Genomic DNA, 27,026 nt, shown 5'->3' with positions numbered 1-27,026 from the left:
GGGGGGGGGGGGGGGGGGTGGGGGTGGGGGGGCTTGGGGTGGGGGGGGGGGGGGGCGGGGGGGTTTGTCTGACCCTCTCAGGGAGAACTGGAAGAATGCCTATTGTGTCCTCATCACTTGTTTTGTCTGATAAACTATCGACGAATTATATAGCTGAAAGCTGTCAACAATAAATCACCAACTCACCTCACCGTTCTCATACAACTCCCATCCCATACACTTTCTTCCTCATTCGTCCTCCTCCTTCCTGGTCTCTTCCTCCTTCTCATCGTCTTGCTGATCTTCACTCAAACAGCTGGTGAGCTGGAAGACGTCCTCTCAGCCTGTGGGCACTGTTGGCCTGCTTATTCAGGATAAATAAAAATGCCTTGGTCTGAACAGGGAATACATAAAAGACAATAGTCTTTGCTGTCAGTACAGTTCATTTCCACAGTTACAAAAGGATAACACGGGTGCCTTTATGTAATGTTAGACATAACCCCTGTCCCTCATTTCTCAATCCACCGCCTCTCAGCTTGTTCAGGCCTGTGGCAGCTCAACTGCCTAGCTTTCCTCCATGTAACCCCCATTCACTGAATCAGCATTGTTTAACAATGTAAGCCAGCGTGCCTGCTGGGTGACTCATTACTTTTTCCTTGGGTCATTTTTCTCCAGTGTACCATCAAGTGGAAAGTATGGATGAGTCCTCAAAGTCTATCATGTTGAGTTTTCATTGTAGACACCAGAACTTTGTGAGGCTTTGTAACAGCAGATGTCTGGAATTTACCACCATGGACCAGACTAGTGAGAATCTAAGGTAACACAGCTTTTGTTCAGTTGTTGTGCCACTTTCAGCCCATATTCCTCGGCATGCTTTTGTGAGGTTACCTGAGGCAATCAAGAGTCACACAGCTCAAATAAAGAATGCATGACGCTAAGTGATCCGCTGAAACGTCACTTGCACTCAGCTCAGCTTCTCCAGAATGCAGAGTTTAGCCTCTAAGACCCCAACAAATCAGGGTATTTTTAGAAAATTCCACTCCTTCTTATTCCTCTTAATAGTGATTAGTCAGTGACGACACATCTATGTTTTTTCCCTATTTAAGTAGCAGTATTGATCTGTATAGTAAAATGAAGTGTTAGGTTGCCACGCAGGCACTGCACAATCTGCATAGGCATGCTGTTCAGTGGTGTCACTTTTCCTCTAAATTAAATGTTGTCTTTTCTCATATTCACTGCCGACGTCGCATTGCCCCAAGTTTGGACTGGGTTCAATTTAGCACATCAGGCGCAGGGTGTGTGGGCTTTGCTTAGAGCTATATGTACTGCTGATGATTTATATATGACGTCGTGCTGTGGGAATAGTCCAGCTGTAATGTCGTTGCTCTTGGCATGGCCACCTACATTCTTCCCTAACCCCACAGATATATGATCATGTTCTTTGGATGTCATGCTACTACGGCATCTTCTTCTGGGCTACTCACTGTCTCTCTGAGTCAGTGCCAGCTTGCCTGCCTTTCTGCTGTTTCCTCCAGTGTAAATAAGAATTAATAGATGTGGATTTCTCTATCTCTCACATGCCTCACACTCCAGGTTTAATTGTTGTGTCTGTTTCATCACAGGATATAATTAATGGGCTGGAATTCAGGTCCACTTGCGGGTCAGGCACCATTAATTATTCCACAAATTTCCACAAATGTTTGGACTGTTGAACCCTTTGAAGTCTCTGCTGGGTTGACGAGAAGCTTTTCTATTCTCCTTGTGATCCGAGGATAAGTGGGATGGATGCCTTGGAACCATTTGCCTTGTTTAAATCTGTAACTGGATTAGAGGTACCCTCCGGAGAAAGGTGCCATTATGATACAGCACTGCTGCACAGCAACACATGCCGGAAAAAAAACCTGCCTGCACAGCTCTCCCACACCGTCTGCATGCTGATGTTTTGGGACAGCAGCGAATCTCACAGATGTGTGGGTAAAGCCATGTATCACGGCTCGACACCTGTGGTTCCTTTGACACAGGTGTTCATTGCAACGCACTCCTGCTGTGTGTTTTTATCTCATAGTGTGACCACTTCACAGCCTTATCCCCTGCAGAGAGAAGAAGAAGGAGGGGAAAATGTGTGTGTATGACAGAGACAGGGAGTGAGAAAGACAGAGAGGTGTGTGTCTCTTCACTGAGCTCAGACTCCTTTGGGCCTTCCCTCACAGCTGCAGCAATCTAAGAGCTTGAGGTAGAGTTGTGGTTGCCTAACATGGGGGCTCACCTCTGAGGAGAGGGTAGAGCACGAGACCAGACGCTGCCATGTGTCCATCTGAGTAAGTGGGGTTAAGAGCCCGCTGCCATGTTCCATTATGAGCTTCATTTAGAGCAGGAGATAGTGAGAGCACAGGGGCAAATCGCCTATCAAGCACGGTCCAAACTTTTTAGTTGTTTCTGTAAACGTGCGTGCATGCATGCACACACACTTACCAGTTGTACAAAATGACCCTGCCAAAGCACACATTGTTCTCTCCTGTGCACTAGGCAGATCCCCGAGCTATCAAAGACAATTAATGTAGTCGTTCATCTCGCAGAACTATATGGTTAACTCCAGAGGAAATGTAGGCCGGAGGAGGGGGGGGGGGAGTATACTGATGAGGGAGGTCTAACAAACTCTATCGCACTAAGTGAACCTGTTCTTTGCCAACTTTAAATGACAAGAGTAGAGAGGAAAAGGAAGTACTGAGACAGAAACACACACTGCAGGATGCACTCACTGTTTACGAATGGCTCCCGCCTGTCACACCTCAGTGCTGCAGTGTAGGAACATACTCTAGATACAATACTCAACAATGATCATTGACAATGACAATGATCAGGTTGAACAAATGCTTTTTGGTTTTGATTTGATTCATGCAAGATACTACATCCAAGGAACAGCATGTTAAAATTAAACCACTTATTTCTTGACAAAATAACACAAAATGAAATTTAAAAAACTAATATCCATATCAAAATACAACAATACCAAACTAATTCATGACCCAGAAACCTTTCTAGCTCAGGCAAACTTTCAGCATAGATGTGTGATGAGGATGATGTTTGTTTTTCATCCTCTGAGGTTTTCATGGAGGAAGCCAAGCAAAGGTTCTTTGCTGTTGTGATTTAATTTTGGCGGTTGGTGCAACAGATGGGAGGGGTGACTGGAGGTTGGAGTGCATTTGCTGCTCCCTCCCTCAAGTGGGTGAGTGTGTGCGCAAGGTGCTCTCTAGTCTGTCTTTGGGCAGACAGACAGCTGGTCAAACAGGCTTAGGAGAGCAGTGGGCAGTCTGGGCTCTGGCTTAAGCACATTAGGCCCTCTTTACTCCTCATTGGTCAACAGCCCAAGTTCAAAACTATTTTGATAATACTGTGGCGGGGGCACCAGGTTCATTTGTCCAAACGGTGAGGGAAATCTTTCTGTGATGCGTGAAGGCAACAGATACTCCAAAGAGATCAGAAAGCATACACGTTTTCATGTTTTGCCAAAGTGTTTTGGAGTCTGCGTGTGTGCGTTGTTGTGATTGAGTGTGATGGTGTGTGTTGTGAGGGCAGGGGCCCCCTCTGCCTGCCCCTGTGTATGTGTGGTTGTGTCGTGTAGCACGTACGCTTATGGAATGCAGGACCAATCTCCCGCTTCCCTCGTGGCGGGTGGAGCCAGCAGAACGCGTACCAGGAGGGTGCAGGGGCGACACAGGAATCAATGGAATGTGCTCTGCAGTCAGCATTTGTGCGTCTGTGTTTGTGAGACCAATAGAGAAAGATTTAATTTTACAGACAAACCCACTTTATTTGTTTTACTTTTGAGACATTCCTCCAAGCACTTTTTTGTCTGGCGTAGCCAAACAGACAACTCGGCTCAGCATCGGGATCTCATTTATTAGCTCACGTAGAGCTGGGCAAAAATTCTATATGATGTTTGTCAAGTATTTAACTCACACAGGAGTATACAAAATGTATACAAAAGGTTATTTCATATATTTATATATATATTCAATTACCAGACAACATGCTATATCAATTTATCTATTTCCTTATCGAGTGATACAATTACCTGCATTAGGATAGAAGGTTTTGCCCATATCGCCTAGCCCTAGCCCTATGCTAACTCACAGTAATACAGCACCGACCATGGCTGTCTTTGTTGTTCTGCACAGAGAAAACACAACTCAACATTTTATTACACAAGGAACAGAGGAGAATATTGACTTACCCAAAGGTCTGATTTTATTCCAAGAAACCTGTTTATTCATTCTGATATGACACTGATGTACCCCTGACTGGTGAAATGATTTACTCTTATTGCTGTCTCCTTTGCTCCGGTATCACTTCTCTTTAAATACAAGCCAGCAGCCATTGGTCAACCAGATAGTGCTATTTTATTTGAACACTGGCCCTACTGTGGGCACCAGGAATGCCACAGAGTTATTTGAGCAAAGGCACATAATTATACCAATACACTGACTGTGATGTTTACTGTGAAATACTGGTGTTAAATTCTGCTTGCTCTAATCAAAGCTGATCTCAATTTCTGTTTTTGGGGTCTGGATGGTGCTCTCCTTCCTTCCCATCCTCTCCTCCTCCCTCTGTGTGAAACAGACCCATTCAGGCACCTGGTCAAAGCACGCATATGCTGACGTCACTCGGGTTGCTTGTGGGCTGACGTCGGTGTTCAGACTCGAGGAATATCCGAGCAGCGAATGGGCCCCAGTCAGTGTGGCTGCCTGGTAGCTGTCCACAATGGCTCCTGTTAAGACCTCATGTCCCACAACCGCAAACAGCACTTGTGTGTATGTGTGCACGTGTTTGCGAGAGCAGTTTGTCATCTCTGAGAATACTCGTATCCATTCACTTTGGAAGAGGCACGGCTGTCGGATGATAGGGCCAGAGCTAACTAGATTAGCAGCTGTCTACAGCCTCTATTGTCTCTTGCGTCAGGTCCAGAGGCTGTAAGAGCCTGTCTAAGACAGAAGGACAACAAGCAGTCATAGTGAGAGAAGCAAAGAGGCTGCAAAGTAATGGACAGACGTACAAGTTTCTCCGTCTTTTGAACTTATTCTGGTGGGAAATAACGAGGGCCTTCTCCCCTATCTTCCTTCGCCTAGTCTCCACCTTTACATCTGTGAGAGCTCAGCCTAGGGATTGATGATGTGTCATTGAATCCTCTAGTGGATCAATGGGCTTGTAGCCCACTGTGGGCCTGCCACTGGCAATCCATCATCGGGGGTCACATCACATTTAGCCCGGTCTCACAAGCACTCATTGTCATTCAAGTGCCATGGTCAAGCAGGGGGAGGAGGAGATCAGTGTTAAGTTATGTTAGTTGGCTGCCTGAGAGCTGCGTGATTTAATGTTTGAAGCCTCTGATGAGGCTGCGACCTTAGCCTGTCAGAAGAATGCTGTCTACCTTTAACACTTCTCCCCATGAGTCACCCACGCAGCTTGACCTGGTCAATGAAATATGTATGTCCAAAGACAGTTCCAGAGACAGTTTCAGTAACCACACTTATTTTATCTGACCTAGATTTGCGTTCCATTATGTGCAAATGTGCATGTGTTTTTGTCGTTTCATTTTTTTTAATCTAAAGGAACAAAATGATAATTCTCTTGAATTCACTTTTCATCACAACAATTCACTCTATTATGACAGTCCATTTCAAAGGTGAATGTAAATTAGTTCTTGTCCTTATCATAGTGGACTAAAGTAGCTGTCTCCTAAATGACTGCATAGCTCTGCATCAGCAGAACCTTCGCTGGGTCCAGGCTGCCACCTTTCGGGCTGCTGTCTGTCCTTCCTCTCACATCTGGATCCAATAGAAGCGGCTTCCTTCTCTGAAGGAGGGACACATATAAATAGCCAGGCAGCCGTAACCACACTATGCAGCACAGCCTGGATGTTGGTTCATTCGTTTGCCGCTGTCCCTCTTTTGCACTGCCAGCTCAGATATGGCGTATGATGTCGCCATTCCCCTGCAAGTACCCCACCCCCGTGTCCCTCAACCCCACCTCTGATCCTCCGGTCCCTGGACTGTGGTGTGGCTGACGCACGTACACTGAATTCTTAACGCATGTCCACACAGCTCCATGTCCATCTGTGGAAAGTTTGAGTGGAGTGGGGCCAGGATTGAAACACAGACAGGCAGAGGGTGGGTGGTGGGTGGGTGGGCTGAAGGTGGCCTGCGTGGGCTGAAGCCTGTGGGCTAAGGAGGGTAAATGCAATATCCTGGTTACAGCTGAACAACTAAATATGCTGCTTTTATGAGATGTAAATGCACAGTAACAGTTCCATTACTAGTATACAGATTATATAACCAGATCATACCGTTTCTTTTATATATCTATATATATACACATACACATATACACACACACACACACACAGTTAAGTCCGGTGTCCTCATTTAGATGTATGATGTAGAAACAAGAGACATGTCATTTGAGAGGAGCTGTATGCAGCAAAGAGTAAACTATGTGGTTGACTCCTTCTCTCGTATCCCGAGACTGACCCTTGTCACTATGTCTGCCTATTTGTGTGTGTGTGTGTGTTTGTGCATGCCATTGACTAAACACATGCCCCTTTTGTGTGGCACATGTGCATGTCCTACCACAGAAGCCCAGCCCCACCCTCCCAAATTAAGACTTATTCCAGCAAGAGGTGGGTCTGTTCGGCTTCGCTGCGGCCTCTCGATCTTTCCTTCCTTTCTTGTCCTCTCGTCTGCTTGGGGCTGCAGCAGGAGAGGAGAGGAGAGGGGAGGAGGAGAGGGATGGATGGAGAAGGGGGGGGGGGCAGCTAAAGCTCTTGCTTGAGTGAGTTTTAATTTGTGTGCTTACAGCAGAAGACGCTGCATAGTGGGAACAGATGCATTAGCGCTGATGCACTCATTCACCTCAGACTAGATACACACACCTCCTCCACACACACACACACACAGAGAGAGACACAGTGACACCTATTATTGCACCCTGTGGTGTTGTCTGAATGGTTCTGGCTCTGAAGTCTTTGTTTTCTCCTCCGAACCAAAGCCTGGTGTGCAGTCACTGTCTGATTGATCAGTTTATAAAACTCTGTGGCAGACTGGAATGAGCTGCTCAGGGACACAATCTATTTGCTCTTCCTCAGTTTGTCGCTTTTGTCGCCTCTAACATAGATCGCCTGTCCTGCACAAATACCACCTTGTGAAATGTTTGGGTAAAAAAAAGATGAAAGTCCCCCCTTATTTCGGGACTACAAAGAGAGACAAGAGAGGGGGAAAAAGCAAACGTTATAGCAATGAATGCTTTGAAAGCCTTGATAGTCTGCATGTGTGTGATGTGGTAAAACTGCAGAAACATGAAGGATGTGTTCCAGGGATGGAACTTGAGAATGTCCCCGTTCCCCTCTCGCTGGCCTCTGAGGAGGAGCCACCAGCGCTCGCTCCTGCCCCCGCTCTGCTCTGTGCCTGCCTTCCCCTGCCAGACGCATAGCTTCAGTTTCCCTCCCAAGCCATGAGGATATCAGGTTTGTTTTGGAGGGGAGGGGTCAGGAGGAAGAGGGACAGGGATGAGGCAGGCTGGCATATGTTAGGAGGAGAATTAGGGGGACAAAATCTCTTCGCCGGTGCGGGATGGAAGACAGAGAAGGGTGCATGAAGAGATGGTAGGGAGGGGCAAAAATAGAACAAACAAGTCCCTCCTGGCCCGTTACTGCCCCTGACCCCTCATCCTTAAATTTCGTGCCAGCAGCTGGAGTTGTGAGGCGGCCATTTTATGAATGAGGGTGGGAAGGAGAGAGCAAGAGACCGAGAGGACTAAGGAAGAAGAGAGAGCGAGAGGGGAGGCGGGTCAGGTTGTGTGTTGTGTATGTGTGTGAGTGGGTGAGACGCGGCTCAGAGGCGCTTGTGGTGGAGTTGGTTATGCGTGTGTGTGTGTGTGTGTGTGTGTGTGAGTGAGTGACTGTTCAGGCGGAGGAGCCTGGGGTAGGCCCACACACATACACTTTTGCCTCTTCACAGGCTTTGTGTGTTTGTGTTTTGTTCATGCCTCTGCTGAGACACTCTGCAGTCTGGAACAAAAGCCCAATTTGGGCTTTGCTTCCGCCTGAGGCTGCTCGCTTAGCAGCTACAGCAGATCAGTCATCACAATGAGGAATAACAGGCACACCTCAACACTTCCACAAAGTCTTCACCAGCTTCAGTGAAGAGAGACTTCCTGCATTTGAGTTGCATTTGTTTATCTGTGTGGTGGGAATTGTCTGTAAACATCATTTTTTTTATGCTCCCCCTGTTGTCCCAGTCGCACCATGAAATCTACCCCTCTGGTATTTTCCCAGGGGCTCACCAGTCAAGCGCACACTAGTTTATTTGCACTATTATTTCAGTTAAGTCTTCCAGTAAATACAAACAACAGTTTTTCTCTTCCAGGTTGTTTCCTTCCCTTGGAGGGTGGTATACACATTTATTCATGTTTATTCTCAAAACAGTTTGAGAGATCTTCTTTTTATTGGTAGCAGAGGCCGTATTCATTTTTAATTGTGTGAGGAAGCATTTCCTTTCGGTTTCTCTCTCTGTTTGTGTTCTACTATTTTTCAAAATCTTCAAGAAAACTGTATCCAGCACAGATCCATTTTATGATTTAAAAAAAAAAATAAAAAAAATGTTATTGTCTTTGAGGTCACAGAGAGTGTTCTCCTTTTCTGAGGCAGTATATTACATGGACGCTCATGACATGAGGCGTTGAGCTGCCAAGATGTATTGATCCCTCGCTCACATCGCTAGCCGACTTGTGTCTACCCTTAAACCGCCTGTGTGTGTGTGTGTGTGTGTGTGTGTGTGTGTGTGTGTGTGTGTGTGTGTGTGTGTGTGGAGGGGGGGGGGTCGTGTCAAGGGAGAGGGGTTGAACACCCTTTCATTTGAATTTCCCCTAGCACTGTAGTGCTATCCAAATAACTTATGGCCATTGGTGAATAAGCCGACAGGACCTTTGTGAAGGCAGCGAGGCAAACAATAATTGCCACTGGGAGACCGGCTGTGGAAGGGGATGAAAGTTTGGTTCAGCTTGTTTCCATATTGGCAGTAATTTAGTTTAGTTTATTTGCTTGGTGGCTATTCAAAGCATATCCCCTTATTTCTGCTCTATAAACTATACATTATTTATATTTAGCACATCAAGAACAAGACAGAAATTGGTTTCTTATGTATTATCAATTAATAATCTATCGTCTATATTTATAAGGGCCAGTTAGCCTATGTCGGTGAGGTCAGGGATAGTGCAACTTCATCCATACAGCCGAAGGTAGCAGATGCCATTAGCCGGTCAGTCACTCAGTCAGTCCGTGCTGGTCGTGTAGCGCTGCAGGTAATGAGAGCTGACACAGAGTGACAGTGCAGACAGGGGGACACCCTGTCACTGCCGCTCAGGGGCACAAGGACGTCCTCTGGTGTTGTTTACAACTCACTGTGTATATTAATTCTGCTGATCCCTGCCTGCCTCAGGAGCTGCTGCACTTGAGTCCGCTTGTCACTGTTCTTGTTTCAGATCTCAGTCTTGAAAATTGTGCTACTATAAGGCTTAAACGTAGCAGTGTCCTGCGTTCAAGACAGATTGAGAACACAGTGTAAGAACTGGATGAGCTCGTTTGCTCTCAAGACAACTCTGTTAACTTGTGTTTTTGTACCTTGGGGACAGGCGATGCAGTAATAACATGCTTCAGGTGTGCCTGTTGTTGCTTTCATGTAGCAGGAATGCGCTCCTGCAGGCGCAATGGGGCTGGGGAGAAATAGTGGAATGTGCCTTTCATCTGGAGGGCGGTCTGGTTTTGCCACTGACTCTCTGATGTAGTTTTGAAACAATTTGCCAATTAGTATTTTTAGATTGAAAAAAAGTCTGTCATCAACAATTCTGATAATCAATTAATCATTTAAATAATTTATAAATAATAATTATAAATAATATTATTATGAATATTATTTAAAATTCTAAATGTTTGGGTTTTTGAAGATGTCATCTCTTGTGATTGACATTTTTAATTTCTTGAACTTTTGTAAACAAAATGATAAATCAATTAACTACCATGTTATAACTCTTTATTTTTTGGATTTAATTTCATAATCAATTCCTAGAAAGCGTTCTGGAAATAACTGTGTAATATTGTACTATTATAAGGAAATAGGAATGTTTTTCAACATAGCATTCATTGATCATTAATTTACTATTGGGAACTTTGTTGTTCATATATTTTGAAAATGTAGGCTTGGCTGTAGAGAGATTTCATTTTTCATGTTCAGCTGAACTCTTGTCCTAAAATGCACTCTTGGATATATTAGTAATTGGAAGTAATTGTTTGGAAGTGTACCATTGAACATTGTCTCTATTTCCCCTATAATTGGTACAAATTATAGAGTCCTTACCAGAAAACATTTGACCTGTAAAATAAAGTGTCAACCTCAAAGAATCAACTGATTACTCAGTAATGATAAGATTCACTAGTTGCATCTCTTCTGTGATATATTGTGTTCACTTGCTCGCTCTCCCCATCCTTCCTTGAGGTACCAAATAGACAACAGAGGTGGGCCACTACATGATTGCTGCTGCCTCCTTGCCAGCCTTTTTACAACCCCTTGTTGTCTGAGAGCTCAGCAAAGTACAGTGAGGCCCTGCAGCAGTGGGCTAGTAAGGATAGCACCAGACAGTATAGGACACACACACACACACACACACACACACACACACACACCCCCACACACATACACACACACACACACACACACACAACTCCTCTGAGAGGGGCCAGGGTAGAGTAATAGTAGCTCTAATCAAACCACCACAAGACATAGCAATGCTTGGAAATTTGGCCCTGGCAAAGGGCCTGGAGCCAGAGCCAGCTCTTTGATGGCTTTCTTTTGAATGGTAGCTAAAGGATAAGGTCTCCTGTTTCCTGTGTTTGCTCCGTCTCCCTGTATGTGTGTGATTGATGGCTCATTGATTGAGCAGCATGATCCCATTCCCTCTCTCAGCCAGCTATCCGTCCCGTTGCTGTCTGAAGCCAGCCGGCCCAGCATTGGCTGTTCAAAAGTATGTGAGTGTGTGCACGTTCATGTTTGTCATGCTGGAGGAAATCACTGATCTAGCAGGTGTGGAGCCTCCTCTCATTCTGGCACCTTTTCAGGGACTCATTGTTCAAAAGTAAGGATTAGATAATGTGTAACTCAAAGCACCTGCATGCTCGGGTAATATTTAACAGCAGCTCATGTCGTGTAGTTAAGATAACAATGTATTAAGAATTGAAATGTTACAAAAAGGTCTTTGTATCATCATCTTTGCAACTTTGGGTGCTGTTAAATACTTGAATCGCCAGTATCCCCTGTTGCTGAGAGAGCAGCAACAGAGCTACCGTGGAACAGTAAATATAGCCTTTGGTCTTCCATTTGTTACAGTTTATGATGTGCAATTTGGTCGTCCTCCGTGTCCTCTTTTTGTAGGTTCCCACACGTATGTCAGACGAACAGAATGATCTCTTTAAGACGGCATAAAATACGTGTAAAGTAATTTGTTAGGGAAAACCGTTGGGCTGAAACTGAGCTCGAGAAATGACAATAAGTCTGAAATATTTGTATGAGCAAAAGATGAGGCTGTGAGAAAAGATGTATTGCTGTACTAATCACTTTTAACACTGACTTTGTTCACATTGATTATTCATCAACAGTTGATGAGATGCCTTATATTTTGGGTCGTAACAAGGGGGGAAAAAAGGCTCTCTGGATTTGTAAACTTGCATCCTCAGTGGATGTGTCTAATGTATCTGCAGTGCAGCATGCCTTTCTCCCATGGCGTCGGCCCCCTGTTGGTGCTCTAATACTGTTGCAGCCCGGTCCGTTGAGCGGTGGGAGGTCTGTAACGGCAGGAAGACAAAGACATATTTTTCTGAGCGGGGGACTCCAAAGTGGGCTGCAGTGTTGCGTGGCCCCCGTCTATGTCCCAACTGAAGGAGAAAGTTGTTCGTGGCCTTGAGAAAGAGATTGGGGGGGTAAATCCCACTGTTTTCAAACTGTCTTTATACTTCCCCTGACTGTGAGTGTGCCACAGCATTTCACAATGGAGGCCATTATTTGTTTGGGGGAGGAAGCCTGGGTATTTTGTTTCAATCATTTCTTGAAGTCTAATGTTTGACACCGTGGGGGCGTAGCACTTCCTGTGGTTGGAGGCAGGCTTGTTCTCTGTGCCATTTCCCCTGCTTCTCTGCTGGCATCTGTCCTGTCTGCCCTCTGTGCCATCCTTTTTAAATGCTCAAACTTACTGTATGTTCACACTTGTGGCGTTTTTTTTTTTTTAATGATGAGGATGCAACATTTTGGATCGTCTTCATTGTGGGACACACTAGATGGAAGGGAGTTTAAAAGCTACTGAGCTCTGTCATGCTGGCCTGGGCTAAAGGTGGTTTAATGTCTAATCTTTGTAGAGTCCACGCAGAGTAGAGCAGATCCTTCTGCCTCAGTGGCAGCAAACCCCTCCGCTCCGTCCATACTCCCCACTGCAGCCCCATTGATTCCGCCTGCGGTGCTATGACGACATTTTACCTTTCCTATGTGCACTGACTCCTCCTTAATCCGACTAAGAGCTAAACTCTCGAGGAGGGATGTGATCCTGGACTGAACACTGCGTCTGATTGTGGCAGAGCAGAGGAAGGTCAGCTGACTGGCTGACTTACAGACACTGTTTTCCCCCTCCCTCCCTCCCTCCCTCCATTCTTCACCTCCACCCTAATCAGACATGTTACACCTGTCTGGCACAGGGATCGATCCCAGTCATTAAGACCTCTCCAAACAGCCACATGCCTGCGCTACAAGTCTGTTTCAATACACTGGATAAAGATGTGGGATTGCTGTTTTTCTTCCAACACATCTTTTATATATTAAGCAATTATTTCTCAATGTGCCTCCTCCTAGGATCTCTTTCTCTCTGTGTATCTTTCTCTCCTTCCCCGTGAGCATCCTTTTGTTTCATTACTGGAGACATATCACAGTGCAGCCCAGCTGGTAATTTAGTGAGCTGTCTGCTTGTGAAAATGTCAAACCAAGACTTTCACAATAATAGCATGATGTGCCAACCAAAACTCCACATTTTGCCTGTGTTAATTAAGTAAGGCCTGCCTGAAAGAAATTACAGCATATGTGAAGTGTGTTTATATTTGTGTGTGTGTGTGTGTGTGTGTGTGTGTGTGTGTGTGTGTGAGCACATGACTGTCTTGTAGTTATTTTGTTCTTAGTTTGTTTTCTTGCTACTACCTTCCCTCTCTCTTCCCTCCTTCTGTACAAGAGTGGCCATGGAAGCTGCTGAGGTCCCTAAAAGGGGCACATGAAGCTGAGTGTGTGTGTGTGTGTGTGTGTGTGTGTGTGTGTGTGTGTGTGTGTGTGTGATGGAGAGAGAGAGAAAGAGAGCGATACGACCTGGTTGAGTGGAGAGGAGGAGAAGTCGGAGGAAGAACTGAACTCTCCGCCCACCCTGAAAAAGAGGAGGTGAAACATGGGGCTAGAACCATGATGTCACTGGCAGCCAATAGGAAGTATGGGCTAGAGACTGTTTAAGGCAGTTGTCAGCTGTCCTGCTCCATCCATATCGGCTGCCCACTTCTGCCGTTGGAACAATCAGGCTAGGCACGGCTTTATCCGTAGTCTGCCCCATCTAAGGCCTTTGGCCTCTAGTCTCTGGCCTTTGACCCACATGGTTGTCCTGGGCCCATATAGTAAAACATGCTACTTCCTATCCCCCACGCTCTTGAGTCCAGCTCTCTGCAGTTTATACTGCTGCTGATTTGCCACAAACACCCTTTCTGTAAACTAAATATGGTGGAGATTAGATAGTAGTCTGCAGTCTGTCATTCCCATGGTTTCCACTGGATCATGACTGTGTTGCTTGTGTTTGAGATCACAAGTGATAGTTAGACTTGCGTCATGGTCAAATCTGATTAATGCAGAAACTTAACTTGAAACTGAGGTTCTGGTTCTGTGCTGAGCCTGTGAGTGAAACTCACTGAAGGTGACGCAACCTTGTTCAGAGACTTGTAAACAGTGACGTTTTTTTTACTGCAAGGGCTTTGTGCAACTGCCATATTTGGTGCTGTTGTTACTGTTTACTGAACTGTGATGGCTTTTTCGTGTAATTGGTGCCTTGTTTGTCACCTACAATCACTTAGAATAAAGGAGATGTTTATGGAAATATAGCCCCTACTTTTGGTATATGGGCACACTCTTTGATGTAAAAGGATCAAGTGCAAACCAGCCCATTGTTAAATTTTGCCAAACATTTCCCATCAATGGCCCTCTTTGGTCTTATCAGTGTGTAAACATGACATAAAGTCTTTAGTAAGTGCCGTCCTTTATTCTTCTGTGTTCAGCTGTTTATGAAGTAGCTGCAAGCTTTTAACTCCCTGTGCAGATAGGAAATTGGCAAAACAAGCATGAGGTTTATAATGAAAAGCTAACCCCCTGAAAGGTCTCTTTCATGTGAAATGAAGCTTTGTATACGACAGATACTGGATCAATACAATACCGTTTTACTGTGATACCATCTGGGACTGTTGTATCTTATCAGACCATTACACTTGAAAGGACAAGCCTAAAGTCTCAGCGCAGGCTATCCAGTTGGAGAGAATAGTCTCAGTGTCCCCGTCGTAACAGATGTTAACTCTGGGCACAACTGTCGGTGCTGAATCCGCAGCTTGTCCTTTTTAAAAAGCAAGTGCAGCCTCACAAAAAGGATACTGTGTGTATTCTCAAAAAACCTACTGTGAAAATGAAATTAAGTTGAGGAAAACGGAAACCCTAAATCCAGATGTCATATTTAAAGTGGCTAATAGGACTGTACAGAACGTCAGGCTCCACTGAGGTGGCAGACACTGAGGCGTATATCCCAAAGAGAGGCGGGAGATGCACTGGAGAAATGGGCTGAGCAACAGCATTTCACCGCAGTCTGTCTGAGTGAGCCAACAACCACCCACTGTCATCTGAAAGACAAGACTGCAGTCAGACATACAGACAGAGACAGCAATGTAAGCTATGTACTGTATACAGTTTGGTTACATGATCCTAAATATGACCCCCCATGTACACACACACACATGCAAACAAACACCAATCCTTACACACACACACATAAAATGTAACCAAACTGAACTGTAATTTCAGGATTTGCAGTCCACTGGCTCTCAGCTCAGTAATCGACTAATGGCCTTCTCAGTGTTTGCAAAGTACTCCATTTTAACCTGGTAGGAATGCTCGCAATGAACGCAAACTTTTATCCCCATCAGCTCTTTAGCTCAAGGCAAATGTCAGGATTAGGGCCTCCTTGAAGTCGATGTGAAATTAAGATGTGTCATTTTAAATCCAGACGTTGTGCCAGCAGGGAGAATGCATTCCGAACACCGTGCCAGGACGAAGTCTGGGCACCGTGTGGTGCAAAGCTGCAGATGGTCATCTACAGAAATAGGCCTTGGCTTCAGCACCACTACCATTCTGATGCTGTGATGATGATGATGATGATGATGATGATGATAGGCTGAACCTAGTTTTGGTACCTAACTATAACGCAAGGAATCTCTGACTGTCTGTCTTTCAGTCTGCATGTGGGTATGTCCTTCGCACATCTCGAGAACCATTCATCCGATCCACTTCACACTTCACGGCTGTATTGCTTGGGACCCAAGCACGTGCAGTGTCACAGTTGGTGCAATATGGACATGCGAAACGTTCAATATTAATAAACTTTGAATAACCAAGTGAAGAGCGCTCTGCCGCAGCAGGGGCGGTGTTTCAGGGCTCTGCGGACTGAGTCAACCATGTTGTCGGTAGCGGCCGTTTAAAGGCCACAGCTCATTGACTTTGCAGTTTACTTTTGGATATACTAACGTTACAACTGAACACTTTTTCACTTCCCTGGGATCAACAAGCGATGCGGGCGAGCAGTTCTAGAGAACGCAGCAAGCAACACTTCTGGGGGCCAAGCAGTTGGCTCGCTTGGAAACATTCACGTGTGCTTGCAGAAATCCAAGAAGCAATGTTTTATTTTTCATTCTATGGCAAAGACGTGACTCGCCCTACTCTGCCTCTGATTGGTTTACCCTAACTCTAACTAATCTCCTCATGCCTAAACCTAACCATCCCGATGGCCTACTGCAACTGCACTATAGAGTAAAAATGTTAAACAAAGTACTGTGGTTGCTTGCAACATTTCAGAGTCACATAAAGAAAAGGCATTTATTGAAGTGCTGTGTTGTTTAATTGTGTTGAGAATCAACATATGGCTGAAGGTTCTCCCTGGGTAGCTGCCTGTCTGGGGACAGGTGGGTACACAGCCAGGTGTTGGACCGTGCCTGCAAACATCCTGCGTCTGAGCCAAATGAAGCAGTCACTCGTTCATTTTATGTGTACAGTTTGTACAGTGTTGCGTTGTAAAGCTTGTGTGTGATGGATACCATGTACAGTTACTACCAGCGAGAGGCAACTTTAGGCAAGCGTGCCACCATTGGCACGCGGTAGCTTAACCAATGGCACACTAGCAAGTGTTCAAGTATTCTCTCATCTGCATGCCAAATTACCTCTTTCTCAGCCATTTGTGGCTGCTAGTTATTAACGATTTTTCCCCCACCCACATTCTGAGGAGACCTGCCCTTCTCTGCCTCTGATTGGCTATTACTCGTTGCCCTCCTTGCAGAAGTCGTTATGTTTATTGCTGATGGACAAGGTTAATGATTTCAAATGTGGATGTTTTGATCTTTATGGCAGCCGTCTTGAATATTCCTTTCATATATAATACAATGATTATGGGAGTAAAATGTTGCTGGTTTTTAAATGTTGCCATGCACATTGCCTAAATGGATGGGAAAAAATGTACGGATCTGTTGGAGGTATAAATGTTTATGTGTTGTCATAATAAAACATAATATTAACCTTAATGTTGACATGGCACACTGATTTAAAAGGAAAATTAAAAAATGGCACCTCGCATCAAAAAGGTTGCCGATCCCTGGTTTATACCAACAACCAAGCATTAGTCTTCTGTAATTGTCTTCATGGGTGTCTCCACTACATTCACAAGAGGGATTAGAGTGTGATGTGTACGAGGCTGAAAGGATGTGATGGCTTGACACGCTCTCACTAACCCCAACCAGTCACCCAGCCAGCAAAACAGCCAAACAACACATCTCGCCAGCCAGGCAGCACGGCATTGCCAGGAAACGCACTGTATTTAATGAAGCAGATCTGGGAAGTCAGGTATTTTTTAGTGAGAGGAAACTCCTCAGAATCTGTGAAAAAACAGCATTGCCTGAGTTCTCCCCGAAGTTGCCTTTCCAATACTAATGCCTATCTTAGCATCTTATTTAGCCATGCAGCTTGGCAACTTCGGTGCCTGCAACATATTTCTGTTAATGTCATTATTGTTCTCAACCAGAGGAGTGAAAACATCAAAAACATTAAACTGGCAGATACATTTTCTTTTTCTTTGAAATTACCAAATCAGCTTCAGAAATGCAGCAGGTGATGCGTCTATTTGCCATTCATTGGGTAATAAGAGTCACGGAGCAGGCATCTCTGTAATGATATTTGATTTAGACTTGTTGCTCAAAGTGGAGCTGAAATGACTCTGTGCTGTAAATTAGTTTTAAATCTCTTCAAGTAATGACAGAATAAGTTGGAGAGTTGCCTGTTTTAATGAGCAATATTGCAGCAGAGGCCATTCTTTATGCTACAAATATGACTCTGGGGGAGCTTCTGTAGAGGGATGCACTGGGATTCTGGGACTTTGGGATTACTAGAAGTCCATCCTACAGGGATTCAGAAAGTCAGCCTGGGCTTAGTTATAGGGTTTGATCCCATTGATCAGCTCTACACATGGACATTTGGATTCCCTGTGATGTTGCTGCTTTTCAAAGGGACTCAAATGTGTTTATTTGCCCTCTGTTATGACTCTTCATGCCACATTTCTTTCGATGTTTCTATACATGAATTCAGTGCATTTGTTTTTATTAATTAATTGCAGATTACTGTTTTGACATTTCAGAAAATAGTGAAAATTGCTCAATGCAATTTATTGCTTGTTTTATCCAACCAGCAATCCAAATTCCAAAGATATTTACTCTACTAAGATATATGTCAAAGATAAACATCAAATCTGAGAGGATGGAACTAGTTGATATTTAACGTTTTTGCCAGAAAAAATACATAATATTGGAACAATATTAGAATAGTATTTCATTTGTTTTCTGTCAATCATCTAATCAAACAATCAATCAATTCTTTAGGCTTTGATTACAATTGCCTCAAGAATTACTAGAATGAGTTAATAGGGTACGGTGTTTAGACACCTCAGTAGTGTGGTTAATATTAGAGTGTGAGCTTTAGACTGCTAATACTTAATTACTTGCAATCAATAATGCCAAATAATATGAGAATATTCATATAAGTTTGTATTCATTAATGTTTTGGTAACTGTTTTAACCTGCCTTTAATAGCCTTCAGACCATTCTCTACCTCTTAAGTAATAAAAACACAAAGTGTTTTCACACGTGACGTTGCTGCATACCTGTGTCAATTACCAACGAAGCAACAACAACAACAGCAGCTGCAGAGTTGGCCGAGGCCTGAGGGTAGAAGGAAAGGGGGTGTGTGTGTGTGTGTGTGTGTGTGTGTGTTGTTGTGACTGGATGCGATTGAGGGAGAAATGCCACGCATGCCTGAACACACAGACCAGCACATAGTTGTGTGAAAAACACATTGATGGTCTTTAGTGGGCATGGGAGTGGAAGAGACCCAGAAACACTGGGACCGGAGAGGGATGGGCTCACACACACCTTTGTGCACTGGACTGAACAGAGATTTAGCCAAGCTTTCCTGAGCCAGCTGTCTGCACGAGAAAATCATCATGACGCTGTACAGTGTTCCCCCTTCTGAAAAACACCCTCTGATCAGCAGAAAGGTTGCTCTCGCCCCAACATGCTCAGCCAGACACACTCTGTTTGAAAAGGTGAAAAACACCACTTTAGATTAGATCATTCCATCCCGGCACTTGAGACTCTATTGCTGTGGAGGTAAGACAGCGCTGGAATCTCTGATGCGGTTTGCCTGTGGCTGGAAGTGGAGTAAGCATCCTCTCTCTGGCCGTCCTGGCTGATGTGGTTTAAACAAGTGTCTGTAGTGATCCGCTGAGGGCTCCCAGGGAGGATCGGGTTGCCGGATGAGGATGTGGCCTGATGGAGCTCAGGGAGCTGGGGGGTCGGCCTGCGATCTGCGCTGCAGCACCCCTGATGGGCCTTCAGTGTGCTACTGTGCGCCTGTTCTGCTACCTTACTGTCTGCTACTGCTGTCAGCTCTGGTAACCTGAGCTCACCGGCCCTGACTCTGCACAGAGTGGGAGGCTTTGCATCCCCACACTGCAGTGGATTACTGTAGTGCGCAGTAAAGTGAATACTTCGGTATGTAATTGCGGTGATGTAGAGATAAATTCAATCATGTCCTAATGGAGCTATGGCCCCGTTTACATTATGGCGCAAGAGCAGGCGGTGTAATTGACACTTAATGTGCAGCTACACACAGTAACCTCCATCAAAATCATGTAGTCAACGCAATGCATGTGATGGTTATGTTCTTATTATCCTGTGCACACTTTAAAAAGAATGCACAGCTTTATCTTAACCATATTTATACTCTTGCATTTAATGAAACTGTCTTTGAAATTACACATTGTAGATACACATTACTTCCTGCAGAACACCTTTCTTTTTCATCCTATAGCCCCTGAGTCATATTTGTTTTTTTTAGCTGAAATTCTGTTTATGGGTCAGCATTATTCACAGGAATAGTTGTACTTAGGCTTGTTGTTGAGTAAGCGACGTCTGTTCAGGTTTCCCCTAAACTTATGGTTTCTCCGACACTGTGGACAAGCCATGCTTAATCACTATGGTTACGACTCCCCCTCCGAATGACTGCTCAAGAGAGGACTTGTTTACCATCTCTGCTCCAGACTCAATAACATGTCAGTCATCAGGGTTAGAACCTCCCCTGCCCACCTGCTATTGGTCCAGCAGATAGCTCCCAGTTTAACCCCCACCTTCCTCTTCCCAGACACTCTCCTCCATGGCGTCCCTCCCCTTGAGCCCCACTGTGAATAATGAATGATTTCCCAACTGTCTGCCACGCTTCCTACTTATCGTCAATGACGCAGGGAAAACATACTACGCTTTGATATGTTACAAAGAAGTATTTCTTTTGTTAGATCATTTTTTACGTTTCACTGGCTGACACCTATGATTGGTTTGGGTAAATTATACCAGTTTACCAAACTCTTTTTATTTTCGCACAATACTTCATCTTCAGAGGTGGCAGTGTCCTGCTGGCAGTAAAGTGTCCCCAGCCTCCCAATGTAAACAGTGTAGTAGTCCCTTACACAGCGTGCTCTCCAGCAAACGGGACATGACTTGCATTCACATGAGGAGCATTGCTGCACTGCAATCCTCTCCCTCTCAAGCACTAATGTCCTTATTCGATAAAGAAGTAATGCTTTTTGGAGAATCCAACTTTGAACCCCCTCACCCATCTTCCTACAACACACATACATATACACGTACACACCCCCACCCTTCTTTAGGCAGACAGACAGTGTTGAAATCTAGCCATCTTGTTATCAGATTGAAGCAGCTTTTCTTTTTTTTTGTCAATGGAGACTGTGGGGAAAGAGGAGGGGTAAGCCATGGTTGACGAGCTTTGGGTTCCTGAACCCCCCTTGCATGCTGTGCTTCAAGAAGGCAAGGCCATCCTGACGGAGGAATACATCTGATGCTTGCCGCCTCTTGCTCTGATGCAGTCCTATACCTTTTTTTTTGGGGTCCAGAACTGTTACTTACATCCTTGCATGTTATTTTTTTAAATCTTCAACTATATGTTCCTCTTTTCTTATCTCACTCTACACCTCTATAATCATGTTTGCTGCCAAATCTCAGGTTTCCGTAGAAAGTCCTTATGTTGTTATTGTGTCGTTGCAGCGGAACGAGAACAACATTCTCCCCCTTGATTCCCTTGCGGCCTGAAACATTCTGCAGATTCTTCACATAGTCTAGCGACTGGAGGATACCTTTTAGACCAAAAAAACAAACAGTGCACAGTACGGTGATGCCACTGCTGCTGTATTTAATGGCGGTTGTAAGGCAGCATGAGCGGCTCAGAAGGAGACTCCTCATTGCTGACTCGTGTTGCCTCGTTTACTATTGATGAAATGGACCTGGCCACTCCACGTGTCGCCGTGCTCTGGCGAACAGCAGGGGCAGGCTGGTGGTTGGCTTTGGTGTCTGACCTGACTGCTCAGGGAAAGAGAAGGAGGGAGGGGGGTGGTGTAACTGCAGTATGAGAGGAACAACATCGTAAACCTCCCTACCCCCACTTCCGGCAGTGTGACTAATTTGACTCTGCAGCCGCTGATTATTTTCAAAGTTTTTGTATCTACAGTTTGTTCTCTGCAACAGTTGCTTTATGTGATACAGTGTGTACTTAAAACAGGTCAAATCCCAGCCTGCTGATGCTTTTGATTTATTCCTGCTCATATCAAACATCCACTCAGGGGACTACAATAATAATAATAGGAGCCCCTTGTTATGTAGTCCCTTTCCTTTGAAGTAGTGGAAACCCACAATGCCCTGCATAGCTATGTGTTGAGAGCAGCAGGGTGGAAATAGCACCGCATTAGGAGCATCTATAAATGGAGGTGGTATCCTTGATACCACGGGTTGTTTGGTCACACAGTGAAACCGGGTTGACTTATATGGCTTTAAGGCAGCAGCTCCCCCTCCCTCCGCTTTCTTCTGGCAGAAGGTATGCATGTTTCAAATTTCACTTCATTGAGGAATCTCTTCAAAATGATGCTGAACGGAAGGGGACCTCCTCCAATGAGGCTCATCATAGTTTGCCTTGGCTGCCCCCTTTTGGTCGGATTCCAAGAAAATGAGCCCTCTTTGATGTTTCTCACTCTGCAAATGTGCAACACTGATGTCAACATCGTATGTCCTCTCAAATCACTGCCGTCATGTGACATCTTGTGTTTATTGGCGTTTGATGCTGTAGTTTTAAAGAAGAGCTTTGCTGTTTGTCTTGGACCACAGAGCCAGTCAACCCCTAGTGTGACAGAGCATGTACATAGTGTGAGTGCGTAGCTATACATAGCACAGGAAAGGCCAGATAGGTATATATACTCTTCTTCTTCTTACTCATTTCATTCTCATCAGGAGACAATTATTGGAGATTTCTGTGGTACTGCTTTGTATTGAACAATACAGATGTTGCATCAGGTTAACTGAATGAGATACGATTTTGTTAAAAAAATAGTTATTTTTTTTCAGACCATTTGAGTGTTTGAGTAACTGTCAGGGGTGGGAATGATCATTCCCCTTCCCTTGTGAAGCAAAAGTGGAGTTGGCACTTTGGGAGTATGAGTTTGCTCTGCAGCATTACTGTAGTGCACCATCACGTTCTTTATCTACAGATGTTTTTGTAAAGCAACATGAAATATTCATCAAGAGAGGATTAGCTCAGCAGCCGGCTTCATTTTCTCGACTGATTCGCAAAGCGAACCGCTGATGCTCCGACACCCGCATTGAATTGCAAAGCAAATAAACAAGTGGAGCTCCTTTTCCTCTCTGCTCTCTGGCACACACACACATATTCACATACTAACGTGTGCACACATGTCTCATTCTTCATTATGTGTACTCCTGTAAAAGTCTCTGTTTTGGGGGACGGCTGAAATAATGACTCTCATGGCAATAAAGTCATATGTGTAGTATCACACAATAACACACATAAAAGAGAGTGGTGAAATGTGTGTTTTAATGTACTTTTGTCTGAGCCTGTCTGACTGTGTGTGTGTGTGTGTGTGTGTCTGTGTGCGTGTGCGCACATTTCCTTCCAGCCCTGGCTTTGCACCAAGAGGCGGTTGCTAAGGAACCAGGACTTTGCTGCCTGCACAATTTCTAATATGCAAAAAAAGGCAGTTTTTTTTTTTTTTTTTAAATTATCATAGATTTCTTATTTGTTACACATTTCCCCGTAAGAAACCTGAAACTTTGACTCAGTCTCTCCCAGAGCCGCTCTTTATGCAGACAGAGAAACAATCATTAGCAGAAAGCCCCTTGTCAACAGTTATTTTGCAATCATTCACGCACATTCACATCCAGGTGCTCTTTCTATGGAGCGGACACATCTGAAACGAGGACATCCCTGCTTGCAGTTTCTCAAGATTAGTTAGCATTGGGAATCATCTGATTACTGCCCTTACATCTGCTTTTCCAGAAGTGCTACTTTGTAAATAGTTTACAGCATTGAAAGCAAACCTTCCATTTGACATTTTCATCTCATTTTTAATTGAAGTGTAAAACTGACCAGATTACCATGAGTGGTTTGTAAATCTACAAACAAGCACTGGCCTAATTGTTGTCCTTATTACCTGAATGAGTAACGTTCATCCTTTCTGTGTCAAAGTTTGGATTTTGAAAGACTTATCCTCTAGAGTTAAAGGATGATATATTAATGGTCATTTTGTAAGCTCTGTTCAATAAATCTGTCAAACTGTAATGATTCCCTCTCTGTCAAATGCCTGTCTCAAGCAATGGGAAACTGCTGCGTGTTATTGATAACATATTGTTGTGGGCTTTGGTTCCTCAGTGATGCTCAGTAAACAGTGAGGAGCTTCTATCATTCATTGTTGCTCAAGCTTAATTTAAAACACCCCACACAATAATTATTCTGTCGATTTTGTTTTCTTCTTTCTCACAGCCTGGAAGGATGTTCAGACTATTGTAGACTGCATTAGTTTTAGCTACATGTACCTAATAAACTGGCAACTGTATACTGTGCATATAAACACGTTTTGTGTGTGCACACACTGAGTCCCTACTCCTTTTGAACCTATTTATTTGCTTTCTGGCCTGTTACCATGCTGATAATAACAATAACAGATCTTTATCATCATCAATTCTTAAGTTATTCTACATTTTGTACTTGACATCTTTATCGCAATCTGTGCTTTAGTTTTGTACCTTTCTGAGCTTTACCATCCTTGACTTTGTTGTATTAGTGCCCAGCAGTGCAGACTGTTTACTCCCAATCAAAACTGACCTCTTCCCCATCTTTCTCTGTTTCCTCCAGTATGCCCCAAACACTGCAAGCTTTCCTGTACAGACCAGGGGGAGTGTTGTCACAGCCAGTGCCTGGGCAGCTGTACTGAACCGAACAACGACATGGCCTGCTCTGGCTGCCTCCACTACTACCACGAGGGTCACTGTGTGCCGAACTGCCCCCCAGACACTTACAAGTTTGAGGGCTGGCGCTGCATCACCATGGACCTGTGCTCCCAAGTGCACCTGCTTGGCGATATTCACTTTGTCATCCACGGGGGAGAGTGTATGCCCGACTGCCCCTCTGGCTTCACACGCAATGAGACAAATCGGTAAAGACATACCCTTCAATTCTAGTTAAGGTCCTGATGGTTTGGAAATGCCATGACGGTCGACACACTGAATGTACAACAAAATAGGAAGAGCTCCTTAAAACATTTTGCGTTTGATTTGTCAGGTATTCTTGAGTATTCTTGTTTAATGTTCCATATTTGAATTTGTACGGGATCATAACCTTAATTTATTCACAGAGAGAGCCAGAGGTCTTAATATTACTTCCTCACAAATGTTTCTGTGAAGCAGTGTGGTTTCTCTTCATTATTCACAGACACCAAAGGTGCTGGTGTGTTCACTGTGTACTTTTGCATAATTAATTCATTTGCATAAAAACTCCTTGAGCTAAGCTTCACCTGACTCTTCACAGGTTCCTTTCTTAAAGTAGGACTCAAAGCTGGAAGTGCTAAAGGTTAAGAGTATGTCGGACTATTAATGATTCAAGTGTAGACTTCCCAGACTGTTTAGAAAGAGTGAAAGGTGCTCAACATAGTGCCTTGTTTTCTACACTCACCACGAGTAGATTTGACAGATTAATACTTAAAGCTTTTAAGGAGAGTCCACTTGAAATATCCACTTGACATTTTCCTTTGTTTGACATTCACCTTAAACAACACAACTTCTTTGAATGCAACTTTCCTCCCTGTTTTGTCTCGTCAATTCCCAAACTTTCCATGCCGACTCTCTGCTGCTTTATTTTCTGGCCATATCACTGCTGTTTTATCTCTGAGGTCAATACAGTGAGTCACTCTCAAAAAGTTCAGATGAGGGCTCATAAAAGATTAAACTCTCCATGTGAGAGGTGACCTTGTATCAAGGAGTGAATTTAGTTGCCTGAATCATTTGGAATGCTTGGGAGACAGGGAGTGGACCAATGATTTCAGGGTGAGGTAGAAAAGTTCATGTAAGATTTTGTTCATTCTCTGACACGTCTCACTTTTTTTCCCATGTCTCTTTCTTCTCCTTCTCTCCTTCTCTCCTTCCCTGTGCTTCTGCTGTCAACAGTATGTTATGCAATGCCTGCAATGGCCCGTGTGATAAACCCTGCACATCGCCTGTCATCGACTCTGTGGATGCTGCTCAGTCCCTGAAGGACTGCACCGTCATCGAAGGCAACCTGAACATCAACATCCGCCGTGGAAGTGAGTGCAGCTACACAGAAGCACAGTGCTTTTAACGCCACATATTCTGTAATGTTGCAGTGTAACTGAGTGTAGTAGACTATGCTACGCTACACTAGCTAACATCACATTAAATATTTAGTTTGCCGTCAATCTGTCGTACAGTACGCTATAGAAATCCTTCACTGACTACATTACACTGACTTTACTACACTTTGTTGCACTTGACTGCCCAGCAAATGTTATGATTACAGAGACAGATAATGTTAAAGGCCTGGTGGTCTAAGCTGCTGGGCCACAAAATCAACATTACATCTGCTTCCTGCACTCTAACCCAATTATCACATTATGCTATCATGCTGTGTATTTGCTCAGTTGACAGGGCGGCTCACAATCTAATCTTTACATATGACAACACGTATACAACTTAACGTAGTGTTCATTAGGATATTTAGGTTAAGAGCTACTTTGGGTGGCATAGCAGCAGCAGCCGAGATCCCTGTGGAATTTTTTTACGTGGCTTTCATCGCTGTTTTGTATCTGTGTCTGTGCGTGTTCATCCCCTGTCCCCAGATAACTTAGCGTCTGAGCTGGAGAGCTTCATGGGATTGATTCAGAAAGTGACGGGCTATGTGAAGATTCGTCACTCCCACGCACTTGGCTCGCTGTCCTTCCTCAAGAGCCTGCGTTACATCAATGGGCAGGAACTCATCGACAAGTATGTCTGCGCTCTTTGTCTGCACTGTTTTGTCTGTGAATGTGTGCATGCTTGTCTGCGGTGACTGGGGGAATTAGAGGACATGAGCAGGCCGCAGCCCAGCAGGGAGGTTGCCACCAACATGTCATTGAAGTGACTTCTTGTTGAACGAGTGTCTGCCCTGGGTGGTGGATGTACATTAATGCACCTATAACAGTGTCTAGTATGTTGTAGAATCATTTTAAAAATGCAGACAGGCCAGATAAATGAGTGTGGTTACAAAGCTACATGGATAGGCTCAGGTCCATTAAACTGTGATATCAGCAACAGTTTTAGATATGAGGGAAAGCTTTTTTTGGTTATGGCCAAAGGGGTCATGGGAAATCCTGTCGCCCTTCTTGTTGTCGCTTCTCCCAGGGTAAAGTTTCACTCAGAGGAATGTTGTTGAGGATGGCAGACATTCCTTTCGCTCTGGAGGTGTTCAGCTGCGTTGCTGACTGACTTGAGCTCAGAGTTTTAGCATGACTCTGTTTCTGTCCTCCTCTGTATGAACCCAAGCTGTCAAACAGACACACAAACCTGACCTCATGTGACGTTCACCTGTTCAAGTGCTTAACGCTGCCACAAGGTGGCAAAAAAAAGCTCCTTTTAACCACATTTCTGACAACTTCCATGAAACACATTCACTTACACACTTTTTTATGTTGATCTATATGGGCTGGCTGTAACCTTCTCTTCATCTCCTTCC

The 27,026-nt window shown here is 44.4% G+C and overlaps 1 protein-coding gene across 1 annotated transcript in view; it reads left to right on the top strand.

Moving 5' to 3' along the window:
* Positions 1–27,026, top strand: part of igf1ra (insulin-like growth factor 1a receptor) — a 73,220-nt gene that overhangs the window by 26,935 nt on the left and 19,259 nt on the right. The window contains exons 3-5 of the mRNA XM_031869532.1: positions 24,159–24,459; positions 25,466–25,602; positions 26,155–26,299. Coding sequence (XP_031725392.1) covers positions 24,159–24,459; positions 25,466–25,602; positions 26,155–26,299 — 583 coding nt within the window. The remainder of the gene's footprint in view (positions 1–24,158; positions 24,460–25,465; positions 25,603–26,154; positions 26,300–27,026) is intronic.

The sequence above is a fragment of the Anarrhichthys ocellatus genome, unplaced genomic scaffold, assembly GCF_004355925.1.
Source record: "Anarrhichthys ocellatus isolate YVR2014 unplaced genomic scaffold, GSC_Weel_1.0 scaffold2, whole genome shotgun sequence".
Lineage (NCBI taxonomy): Eukaryota > Metazoa > Chordata > Actinopteri > Perciformes > Anarhichadidae > Anarrhichthys > Anarrhichthys ocellatus.
Note: the sequence above shows the minus strand (reverse complement) of the source record. Positions and strands in the feature narration are given on the sequence as shown.